The following is a 13,008-nucleotide window of genomic DNA, read 5'->3' as shown; positions in this document are numbered from 1 at the left end:
TATGGTACTACAAGGTCATTAAGATAAGATGGGGCCTGATTATTTAAGACCTTGTATGTGAGGAGCAGGATTTTGAATTCTGGATTTAACAGGAAGCCAAAACAGGAGAAATCTGCTCTCTCTTTCTAGTCCCTGTCAGGACTCTTGCTGCAGCATTTTGGATTAGCTGAAGGCTTTTCAGCGAGTTTTTAGGACTTCCTGATAATAATGAATTACAGTCGTCCAGCCTGGAAGTAATAAATGCATGAACTAGTTTTTCAGCGTCACTCTGAGACAGGATATTTCTAACTTTAGAGATGTTGCACAAATGGAAGAAAGCAGTCTTACATATTTGTTTAATATGTGCATTGAAGGACGTGTCCTGGTCAAAAATGACTCCAAGGTTCCTCACAGCGTTACTGGAGGCCAAGGTAATGCCATCCAGAGGAAGAATCTGCTTAGATACCATATTTCTAAGATTCTCAGGGCCGAGTACAATAACCTCAGTTTGATCTGAATTAAGAAGCAGAAAGTTAGAAATACACACATAAAAAACAGGAGTTTCTTTATGTTTCATCTAGTTTATAATGAAATCTTATGTCATATTCAGCCAGATATGATCTAAAAAAATTTGATGGAAACCACTCATTTCCATTTTAATTTCTAACCTCTAATATGGACTGGCTTTGTCGATGTTGCACCACCTATACACATGCGGTTTCAACAAATGCGCTGTTATGAACAAAGAATGTAACGGTGACACACAGCGTTGCATTCTTACTGAGCTCATAATAGGCAGCTGTCACTGGGTCAGGTGGGCATCGCACTGGTCCTGGGGTTGGTTGTCACACCTGTGAGGTGGACATGTGAATGCTGGTGTCTTTTAAAAGATACATTAATGCTATCAATGATACAAAAGTCCATAAAATAGATTAGATTAGACTTTATTAATCCGGCGGGCGGAGATGGTGTAGTGCGGTGCTGCAGAGCTGCTGGAAAAGCTGCCACAGCCACATAGGTCATGAAATGCAGGATTTGTTCTCTTTGATAGACGCTACATCATTAAAGCACTTCACTGCTCATATGCACAGTTATTACTCACACTAAGTCAACTTATATCTGAATAAATGACGAGTAACGCTGTTTTTACTGAAGGTGTTCGTGTTGTGATGGCCAGCTTCCTTTTTGCAGCAGTTCGTTACAAACAGTAACAGAGGGGGGTGTCGAGCCGAAACACCGGCTGATTGGTAACCTGTCACGCATGTAGAGTGAAAGGAGGGCGGTCAACAAAGGGGCATTAGGGCAGAGTGTGTTGCACAACATCAGTCAAAGCTTCCTTTGTGCTGGTTGAATGACCAGTTGAGCAAACAGGTAACCAGCAGCACCAGCAGCCCAGTGTCACACGGTCGGGAGGAACAACTGAATGAGCTGTGGTTTGGTGGCGTTTCTCGGGATTTAGCCGTTGCTAACCCGGGTCTGTCCCGGGCCTTTGTGATTGGCTGCTCCCACAGCGCTGCAGGGAGACTTTCACACACGTGCCGCATATTCCTGATCTCCTCTGTGGATACGTGCAGCTGTCAGGTGTGCACAAAGCTTCTGTCAACAGGAATGTCAGGTAGGTGGCTTTTCCTTTAACACACACGATCTAGTCTTTATCACGTTATACTTTGTTCTACTGAGGAATCAAGTACGCGTCAGTGTGCGTGACCTTCTTTCAATTCAGTTTCATTTATACAGCGTCAAACCACAACAGCAGTCGCCTCAGGGCGCTTTATATGTAAGGTAGAGCCCACAGTAATAACTCAGTTAACCCCTCCACAGGTTAACTTCTTTAACTGAGTCGTAACTCGCTCAAGCTTCCACTCAATGAAAAACGGCGCAGTGTAATTCTGACATGAAAGTCTTTGCTTGCTGTTCCCCAGCACTCTCCCACACAGTGAGCCGCGTGAAATGTGACACTCGTGCAGACAAAAGGTTAACATGCTTGTGATCTGACTGCATGCTCGGGATATTAAGCCATGCACACTCTGTGCTCTACGTGACGCGTGATTTACAACCACAATAGGAGTGTAACCATATATCCACGCATCAGAAGAACCAGCAGTGGGCTGTTATTTATTATTAAGAGTGTTCCCAGCAGAGGCCAAGTCTAAAGGTTATTAAAACATACTTACATTCACAGAACTTCAATCCTGTGTCCTGTCATTGCGATGGTGGCGATGCAGCCACTCTGTGAAACTACTGACTGTGACTGTGGCTTTTACTGACACACACAAACAACAACAACACAAATCCCACCTAAAATACATCCCATCCTAAATGTACAACCACAGTTACCAACTTTGTGTAAATGTAAATCAAAACAGAATGCAGATATCTTTAAGCCATATTTGATCCGAGCATCTCAGCTGTTTAAACGTAGAAATCTACTGTATTTTTTTTTAAACAAAGTAGGTTGAAAACTGAAACCAGTTTGTTGTTGATGTTGTTTCTTGATGATTCAAATGTTTTTAGACAAAGGCATGCCTTTCTAAAAACACAGCAGAAATAAAACGCACGTCTGGACTCTGTGTGTGACTCTAAATCAGGGGTGTCAAACTTCAACGAGCCACTTTAGTGTTCGAGTACTACAAAACCCCCAACAGACAAGAAAACAGCCACAAATATTTCCTAAAATGTTTTTTTTTATGTCAAATATTGTAAAACAAGCCTGTTTGCTCCTCCCTCTTCACTAAACGAATCCTTTCAGTGAACTACCAAACAAACACACTGGTCCTCTGTGTCTGTGCACACACACAGCAGCACTTGTGCTACACACTAGTTTGTGAACTAACACAGCCAATCCCTCAGCACGTTTGTGCTCTCTGCTCATATTGCCTTCATATTAAATCACTTATTTTAACAAAAAAAGTCACTTCAAAGGCCAAACTGCATTATAATTCTTCACTTCAAGATTTGGTCTGCAAGCAGGGGTGACGTGGGCCGCAAGTGGCCCCCGGGCTGCGAGTTTGAGACCCCTGCTCTAAAACCTGTATGTACTTTCAGCCTTGATGGTACCTTTGCAGAGCTGACCGCCCCACAGGCATTGAAGTATCAGTTGACCAAAGTGCTTAAGTAACCCTACCCTTCTTTTACTACTACGAACTCACATCAGCTTAGGTTACTTCAGTCTGTATTATGCAGCTACCCTTTCATATTTGCATTTATTCTGATATTACGCTTATATTTATCTTCCTGCCAGTAGAGCTTCCCATGTTTCAGAGGTCCTTCTGCTACCGCCCGTGTATTGCTACCCACCTTGAGAGGTCATGTGTGTGCTGAACCTACTTTACAGTACAGGCCCCTGCGCCCTGCACTACAAAGTGAATTTAGCTCATCTGTAGCAGTGACGATCCAATGATCAGGTTTGATGTGTTCCAACTACTCCAGAGACATTCTCAAATGGGGATTAAAAACTGGTAAAGAAGGTAGAAAATGCGCCGGTAAAATGCAACGCTGGTGCAAAATGCACAGATTGAATGGTGTCGTGGTGATTTTAGCACACAGAGCGGTAAGATAAAACATTTTAGCTCCAGTTTATTATTTGATGGCGGAGTGTGCTCTCAGTGCTGCTGCAGATTTCTACACATCAGACGTGCTAAAACTTTAAAGCATAATGGAAATCACTTTAGTTTTTTGCAGATCACAGTGAAAACAATTTAAACAGTTACTCACTACAACAATATGATGCACAGCTGGTGCATTTACTGGTTCTCGTGAGGTAAGCTTGACAACAGGCACGTGTAAAACGTAGTGCAGTGTTCTGAACATGTTACGACTGGTTTTTTAAATTCTGTCAAATAACATTTTGAAAGGTACAGTTTCAGAGTCTGAACCTCAACATATTTTCCACTGAGAATGACCAAAATTAGTCTCAGTTGGTCTTACTAGAAGTGCATCTGCTTGATGTTAACCTATCATAGGCTCCTTAATAGGTCATTAAACAGTGTCTGGGGTGGAGTGCGTGGATTTGGACCAGGTCAGGCCTGGATCTGTCCATAGTGGCTTTCTGAATTGTATTCTTTATTTAAAATAGCTCCTTGTTCCACAAAGATCCTGAAATATTTTAAATACTACAAGTATTCTTTTTCTTTCTAACATGCCTTTACTGATATCGCTTGTGAAAGGGTCACTGTTACTTAACTCTCAGTATGAACAGGGTATCAGGACCTCATGTAAAAGTCAAACTATGCAGTGGTTACTTTTCCTGCTGCAACAAAGAAACACCAAATCCAACAAAGATTAAATGACAAACACACGTCAGCCGGGTCAGTCAGCCTGATGGGGTCTTTTTGTTCTTTCTCCAGCTGCTGAGGCTTTTGTGACCCTTGCCACCACAGACTCTTACTGCATGGGAGCCGCTGTAGTGGCCAGAAGTCTGCGGCGGCATGGAACAACTCGCCACATAGTTGCCATGATCACACCAAATGTCTCTGAGCAGTCAAGGTGGGAGAATGATGAACCATGTGTCAAACGTTAAAAGAATTTAGTCTCACTCCCTCATGTGTGCTCGAAGTATGCTCAGCCATTGTTAAATATCTTTTCCAAGGGTGTTTTCATCTTTATGCAGTGGCTCCAGAAAGCTTTTGTTCCACATTTTGTCCTGTTACAGCCCTATTCCAAAATATATTAAGTCTAAAAATCTTCATATTGTAACGTTCACAAGAACCAGACAGTTGGGGTCTCAGTTTGTCCGTTTATTCGGCACATAAGCCAGCGGGTTGTTAACTCAGGGGGAAGCGCTCTCGAACTACACCTCTCTTCAGCCTGGCACACACACAGAACAACCAGGTCCCCCCACCCCTTCCTGTACACCACCCTCACTACTTCCTGCAGCCCAACCAAACATGAATCTTAAAGGAACAACAACAGTGTGCAGAGAAAACCAACATGTCACTGTCCAGTAACACTTAACCATCGTTACAATATGTATATAAGTATTCACAGCCTGTGTTTAATGCAGCTTTTGCAGCAATTACAGCCTCAGTTCTTTTCGTGTATGACTCTACAAGCTTGATGCATCTAATTTTGGGCAGATTCTCTCATTCTGCTTTGTGGAACTGATCAAACAAAGGTGGGAGATGTTGGTGCACAGTCATTGTCTGAGTCCTACAGAAATGTACATTCAGGTCAGGACACAAGAGATAAAGGGAGCCATCAGGCTGAAGAAGCAGTTCTATCAGGCTTGGTTAGCCTGTGGGACTTTGGAGCCAAGACCTCCTTAAACCCACTGATACGTCTTCTGTAGAGGACGCAGAGTCTGGGGACGGGTGGATGACTCCTCCATCACTGAGGCCGAGGTCACTGAGGCAGTTAAACAACTCCACGGGGGTGGATGAGGTTCGCCCTGAGTTCCTGAAGGCTCTGGATGTTGTAGGGCTGTCTTGGTTGACACGCTCTGAAATGGTGCATGGTCAAGGGTGGTACCTCTGGACTGGCACACCTGGGTGGTGGTTCCCATTTTTAAGAAGGGGAACCGGAGGGTGTGTTCCAAATATAGGGGGATCACACTCCTCAGCCACCCTGGGAAGGTCTATGCCAGGGTGCTGGAGAGGAGAGCCCACCATCCATTAGTCCAGGGGTGGGCAACTCCAGGCTTCGAGGACCGGTGTCCTGCAGGTTTTAGATCTCACCCTGGGTCAACACAGCTGGATCACATGATTAGTTCATTACCAGGCCTCTGGAGAACTTCATGACATGTTGAGGAGGTCATTTAGCCATTTAAATCAGCTGTGATGCATCAAGGACACATCTAAAACCTGCAGGACACCGGCCCTCGAGGCCTGGAGTTGGACACGCCTGCATTAGTCAAACCTCGGTTACAGGAGGATCGTCCCAGTTGCGCAAAACTGGACCAGCTCTTTACCCTCTCAAAGATATTCAAGGGTGCATGGGAGTTTACCCAACCAGTGCACATGTTTTGTGGGCTAGGAGAAGGCATTCCACCGTGGCCCTCAGTGTTCTGTGGAAGGTGTTTCGGGAGTATGGGCGTATCTTGCCCGTTGCTACGAGCCATTCGATCCTTATCCAACTGTTGTAAGAGCTTTAAAAAAATAAATAAAAATTTGCATCCAGACTTTTCCATTATGGGTTATTGTGTGTGTAGAATTTGGAATTGGGACTGTAACATGAAAAATGCAGAACAAGTGAAGTGCTGTAAATACTTTTACTCTGGTCTGAACCAGGTGATGAAACTTGTAGTTGTGGTTTGGTTTCTTTTCATATAGGAAAAATTCAAAGTGAAGTAAGTGACCCACATTTGTCACTACATGAAGTAACGTTAAGTTGGCATACTGGCCAGATGTTATTGGGATGGGAGCAACAAACATAAGGTGAAATGGGAGCTGTGTGTGAAAATGTTAGGTGTCCCATTACTCTTGAACAAACAGGCTCTGAAGGTGCATCTGCTAAAAATCATATACTGACGTTTATGAATCGCCCGACAGACTCGCCCTTGAAGATGTGTTTGATGAAGTGATTGTGGTGGATGTGATGGACAGTGAAGATTACCACCACTTGTCCTTGCTGGGACGTCCTGAGCTCGGTATCACTTTCACTAAGATCCACTGCTGGACTCTGACACAGTATAGCAAATGCGTCTTTCTGGATGCCGACACTCTGGTGAGTTCACTGACACATGCCGATATGTCTGAAGCTGGTTGAGGGGAGGATCACAAACACTCGGGGTGGGAGCAGTGGGTAGCAGTTTCCCTTGTGTCCTTGTAGTGAAGGCACATTTGAGCCAGTCGCCTTCTCAGCACAGAGGAAATGGTGTCTCACAGATATCTTCATTTAGCATAGAAAAAGAGTTTGTTACAATAACAATAAAAACAAGAACAACCCACCTACCTACCTACCTACAATATGTTCCTACTGAATGAAACTAATACCAGCTGAGGTCCAAGGAGCTTGCAAAGAAAAGCGTCTGGACTTCTTTAAGTTGCTTGAAGACGTTTCACCTCTCATCCGAGAAGCTTCTTCAGTTCTAAGGTCAAATGGTGGAGAGTCCCAGATATAAACCTAGTGGGAGTGACCCCCCACAGAGGGACAAAGGACCCCCTGATGATCCTCTAATCGCCTGAGCCAAGGTGTGACCTCAGGCGATTAGAGGATCATCAGGGGGTCCTTTGTCCCTCTGTGGGGGACCAAAGTGTCCAAAGTCCAGACGCTTTTCTTTGCAAGCTCCTTGGACTACGATGACCTGGATGACTGAGAACCTTCACAGACACCAGCTGAGGTGTTTCACAGCAGGCTCTGTAATGAGTAATGTTCTCATGCTTTCTGTAAAAAAGCACGTTTGAAGACTAAAACTTATTTTTTTATCCCTTATGACGCCTGTTTCTACACAAAGGTAACATGTATACCTCCAGATGTCAACTTAAGGTGGATGAAGTCCGTGTAGATGTGAGTTTAGATGACCTCTGGTCTCCTCAGGTGCTGTGTAACGTGGACGAGCTGTTTGACAGGGACGAGCTGTCAGCCGCTCCTGATCCCGGCTGGCCCGACTGTTTCAACTCAGGAGTGTTTGTCTTCAGACCGTCCCTGCACACTCACACCAGACTGCTGGATCACGCCAGTCGCCACGGCAGCTTTGATGGTAACACACGACTACACGGGCTCAGGCACAAGCAATGAGCTACAGTGCTTTGAATTCCAATGGCTCAACTAATTGGAGTCATGTGCTCATAGAAAGCAAGTCAATGATGTTTTATTCCCAACAAAAACATTCAGTCAGCTTTTGGTTTCGTTCTGATCAGGGAGAGAGCGGTGACTGGTCTGATTCAGAAATGCATTATATTATGTCAACCTAGCCTCACCAGGACTTCAGCTATCTTAGTCAGGAACTTCATTGACATAATGCTTTCCCTAGCCCCTTACCTAACCATTAAAAATGAATGCCTAACCCTGACCCTAAACCGAACCATAACCTAATTGCAACCCTGACACTAAAACCACTGTTTGAGCCTCAAAAATGCCTTCAAACTTGTGAGGACCGGTGAGTGTGTCCTCACAAGTGACTGTCGGTCCTCACAAGTATAGTAGAATGCAGATGACGGTCCTCACAAAGATAGCTAGACAGGAACACACACACACAGACACACACAGGCAGCCTCTGGTGGGTGTGGATCTCACAGTTAACCCTTTCACAATGAACTCTTGGACAGCTTTGCATCAAATGCACTGACATAACATCATGTTTTTAATGTGCAGGATCCTTTAGCACCTGCACACCTACCAAACTTTAGGAAGAATAAAATAAAAGAATATTGAGATTTTGGCCTGTTTTCAGCTCTTTATATCAGGACTTTGTTTCAAAGATTTAAAAAAAAAAATCTAATTCCTCGAATTGCTCGATGAATCGTTGCAGCCGTTGAGCTGATCTGAGGACAAATTCTTTGCTTCGATGCTTCGTTTATCAACTGCGGCCTATACTCAAAAAATGCACGGAAGGATCAATAGGATACTCGATTACTAAAATAATGGCCGCAGTCCTTGTAAATGTTGTGTTGCTTTATTGTTCAAACCTGGGTAATTGTTACACAGTCACACAAAAAAAGGGGAACAAAAGATAAAAACCATACATCGAGTTTGTTTTATTGTGGACTTTGTTCTTGTGTGCTGACAGGAGGAGACCAAGGACTGTTGAACTCTTTCTTCAGTAGCTGGTCAGTGGAAGACCTCAGTAAACACCTACCGTTTGTTTACAACCTCAGTGCCAGCTCAGTCTACAGCTACCTTCCTGCTTTCCAACAGTGAGTGTGTCTGCGCTGCCTGTGGTTCTTTTCCACTTAAAACCCACAGTTAAATATCTCCACGTGTAAAGGCTAGTTCTAGTCCTATAATGCATGTCATTGTTTTGGGCATAAATCAAATAGTTTTGTATTTATTGTCACAGGAGCATCATCTGCTGCCTGCATCACTGAGGTGAAAACATATTTGCTAGACGTGCAGTCGGCACTGAAATAAAACTTTGATAACAGATCAGTCGCTGACATCACTCTGAGAAATCTCTTTAATCTGGACTCCAAAATCTAGTTTTCTTCAGAGGTGGACTTTCTATGCTCGTCTTGTCGCTTTAGCTGTCCTCTTCCATCTGTGCAGGATGTGTTTGCACAATGCCGTCGAAGCAGAGCCGTTAAAGTTGACTCCACACGCCCTCACTGACCGTTCACCCTTGTGCTCGGTACAGAACTGCCAAGTTTCCAGACTCCTGAATGCTCCATGATATATATGATATATACATGTCCAACTGCTGCTGTACATGATCAGTCTTAATGCTGCAGTTTTGAATGTGGCATGAAAAGCTCTGTATGAAAAATGCTGGCTAGAAAGCACTTATACATAGAAACGTGCTGGTGTGAATGAGGCAGTCGGGTAAAGTAGAAAAGTGCTGTAGCAGAAGGCCACCGGTCCATAACCCTGTTGGTGTGAATGTGTCCTGGTGTTTTCGACAACGCTTTGCTTCTTTTTCATCTCTGTGTTAGTGTGACACTTTTCAGCTGGTCTATGAAGGCGACCGTTGATTGGATGCTGCAGTTATCTGGCTTGAGTGTGTTTTTAGTATAACATCTGTAGTATTGTAGTGTACCTTAATATTAGGATCAGGAGGGTTTTTAAGCCCTGCACGTTTTCTGTTGTTCATTTTTAATTTGAGCTAACTGTGCATCTCTGCATTGACTGTGAATGTAATCTTACAGTCTGAACACAACTGATAGAGTTCTTATGAAACGAGAATAAACTGACAGAAAACAAACGGTGACAGCTGATGACGCTCCAATGAACCTTCTGGAACATAAATATAGGTTTGAGGAATTGATAAATTGGGAAATACTCTGAACCGTGTGGGTTTCAGTCTCCTCTGTGTTACTGGTTTCCACAGTTGGACATGTTGGAGTTACAGTTTTGTTCTTGCAGGTTTGGCCACAATGCAAAGATCATCCACTTCCTTGGAGCAGACAAACCCTGGAACTCGCAGGGAAACAGCAGCTACTCACACAACATGGAGCAGTTTGTGTCTCTGTGGTGGAAGGAATACCTTATTCACACAGTGTCATCTGCTCCAGTTGTCCAGCCCAAGCAAGAGCAGAAGAAACCACAACAGGTAGGAATGTGCACGAGGGCGGGTAGGACAGTAAAGGTTTAATCGGGGGAAACGGAACAGGTGTGGGACTCACTGGTGGGTGGAGGTCCAAAGTCACACACCAGGAGTCAAAGGAAGGGATCTGAGTGGGACAAAGACAAAAATGACATCTGAAGCTAAAGATTGGCTTTAAACAGCAGCAGACGTTACCAGCATGAGTTACAACTGAGCTATGCAAACGTTCACATGGGATGAGCCATCAGGCTGATAGTGAAACCCCCGAGATGTCTCTGCTTTACCATCATGTGCCTGTGCAGTACAGCAGCTCACAGGTGGTGTCCTTGTTAGTAAACCAGTATCACTGTCATGATGTTGTAGTGAAGGCACCAGACTGGCTTACTCACACTGTCTGGTTTAAATCCGATGCTTTGTTGGACTCCTGTAAGGATACATTGTCACCAGTTTGCTGGATTTTGTTCCATTGTGAAGAGTGTTGCTTTGCCACGTTTGGCAGATGCTCTGCACGTTTTCTCTGCAGCCGCTCCAGCACCAGTTTTCACTGCTGACTTCTCCCTCTGTAGCTGAAGATTTGTCAATCTGTCACATAAGTTGCTGCAGAGTTTGGCTGCAACATGAACGTGGCAGCTAGACGTGTCAGATGGCTGTGCAGCGCTGGTCTTGGTTGTCAGCCCAACATTTACTATCCTCCTTTTTTTTTGTCTTTGTGCAGATCCAAGAAAGAGAAGCCAAGATGCCGTTTACAGAAAACTTGGACACCTCGAATTCACTGCTTGCACATTTTTCTCCTCCTCCTCCTCCAGAGTACCTTTATTCACAGTCTGAACCAGCTGTGGTAAGCTGAGACTGACATGCTGATCTGTATGTTAAGCTCTTGGACAGTTTGTGTTTTGTTGAAGCATCATTTTTTGCTTTTGTTTATTACTAAATATAATTGTCATAGCTGTGCATCTCATGAGTCAGAGTAGGGGGATTAACTACTTTAAACACAAGTCAGACTTTTCCTGTAAGTACTCATTCGATATAATCTCTTATCAGTACATTAATTAGCTTAATGAATAACCTTATTAGCTAGTTGTGTTTTTCATATATCATAGTAATGATCGTAGTAGTTGTGAGTATTTCAGCCTGACTTCATTTGACTCCAGGAAGAAAAAACACAACAAGACAGGGATACAGCCTGCTGTCTGCCACGGGCCTCCGAGCTTCTCGTTGTCTTTGGTCATTTGTTTAATTCATTACAACTTGATGCACTGTGTTTATACAAGCTTGTACGATTAGTTTGAACAACCACATTCCCTCCAGTATGATCACAGCTATGAACATGCATCAGCAGAGTTATCCCCACGATCAGGTGATGTAGAAGCTTTTCCAACAGCGTACGGCACATGCAATCACGTTTGCTGTTTAGTAAAATGATTCCTGCGTCTGCAGTGTTCCCACACAGATGGCACACAGTTGGAGGAGGAGTCGAGATCGTCTGAGGAGTCAGAAGCTGAGGATCCACCTTTGGGGGCAGAAGGCTCTGAAAGCAGTGACGTTCCTGCAGACACGGCTGCTGATCCCGTATGTAGTCCTTTAAACCGTAGAAGTATGAATTTACAGCTGCCAAATTTATGTTCTGTAAAACAATTTATGTTGTAATAATCTGCAGATTTTGCTTGTCAACAGAATCGCAAATGAAACCGTAATTATGTCATTCCTTAGACTAGTTCTGACGGCCCCTCAGACGTAGTGTGGAAATATTAGCACGTTCTCCAGGCTCACAGCAACTTATAACTAAAGGTTTCAGTGAGGTGTGTCTGAGCCAGCGCTATGCAGGGCACATTCTTTCAAGGCAACACTGGTTGCTCAAAACCGCACAGAGCACATGCTGGTGGCAGTTATCATTTTGATTTGGTTTACTTACAATATTTCAGATCGATGTTTATTGTACCAGTTGAATCTGTTCAGAATGAAGTAGAGCTACTGCACTGGTTGAAACGTCCTTTGACTGTCAGTGTTCCCTTAAATGTGTGGCACAGAGTAGCAGACAGCTTGTGAAAGCTTCACTTGTGTTGCCAGAACATGATTCGTGGAGCGGTGGTTTTGTTTTTTTTAGCTACTGTGATACTCCTCCTCCTCTTCACAGACGATTCACACTGACTCTTTGTGTTTACACTGTGTTGTCTTTGTGTAAGAATTCAAATCCGGCCAGATTTCAAAACGAGACTTCTGTTAAATGCATCTATATGGAATAATTATGTGATGTTTATTTCCCACTTTGTCGTGGCAGACACCTGCAGACACTGAGCCGCTGGATCACCGCAGGCTGTGGGAGATGGGACAGGTGGACTACCTCGGCAGAGATGCCTTTCAAAACATCCAAAGGATGCTGGACCGCTTTTTGGATTAAAAAATGTCAAACTTCATCAGCCTTAGTGTTTCCATGTTCTGTAGTGTGGTTACTAAAATGCTGGGGTTTGACAGTTTGCATGCCTTAATACATAGAAGGGCACACAACTATTTATAAAAACTGAAGTTACACACAGTAACACGCTTTCTACCTGTTTACTTACTGATTTATTTATTTGAGCAGTCTGATAGACATCTACATCGTTCATAGATGGTTTTGTTTTGTTTTTAAAGTATCTCCCCTCTGCTGCTTATTACTAGATGGCCCAGTCAGGACAGAGGAGAGCTAGTACCCGTTTTAGTTTCTGTAGTTTTCTTTTCTTTTTGTTCTATTAACCTGTGCTTTCTTGGTATTGTGCTGGATTAGTCTTCATCATTCTCTGACAATGACCACAGGCCAAAACCTGTTGGTCAAGGATCAAAGCTGTTCTTTATACTCCAAGTGTTCTTTGGACCCTTGTTTTTCTCCATGCACCTTGGAAGTAGGTGACGCTGTG

The 13,008-nt window shown here is 43.8% G+C and overlaps 1 protein-coding gene across 1 annotated transcript; it reads left to right on the top strand.

Annotated features, from left to right (window-relative positions):
* Positions 1-1,241: 1,241 nt before the first annotated feature.
* gyg2 (glycogenin 2) lies at positions 1,242-12,528 on the top strand. Its single transcript, XM_085449059.1, has 9 exons — positions 1,242-1,594; positions 4,326-4,464; positions 6,465-6,639; positions 7,453-7,615; positions 8,645-8,771; positions 9,934-10,120; positions 10,830-10,952; positions 11,552-11,683; positions 12,393-12,528. Exons 1-9 carry the CDS (start codon positions 1,588-1,590, stop codon positions 12,510-12,512), a joined length of 1,173 nt encoding a protein of 390 aa, XP_085305185.1. The 5' UTR covers positions 1,242-1,587; the 3' UTR covers positions 12,513-12,528.
* The last annotated feature ends 480 nt before the right edge of the window (positions 12,529-13,008 follow it).

The sequence above is a fragment of the Copadichromis virginalis genome, linkage group LG23 (genome assembly GCF_057382275.1).
Source record: "Copadichromis virginalis isolate Kocher_CV1m ecotype Utaka linkage group LG23, C_Virginalis_male_GT1.1, whole genome shotgun sequence".
In the NCBI taxonomy this organism is placed as follows: Eukaryota; Metazoa; Chordata; class Actinopteri; order Cichliformes; family Cichlidae; genus Copadichromis; species Copadichromis virginalis.
The sequence above is the reverse complement of the archived record's forward strand: the minus strand, read 5'-3'. Positions and strand labels throughout refer to the sequence as shown.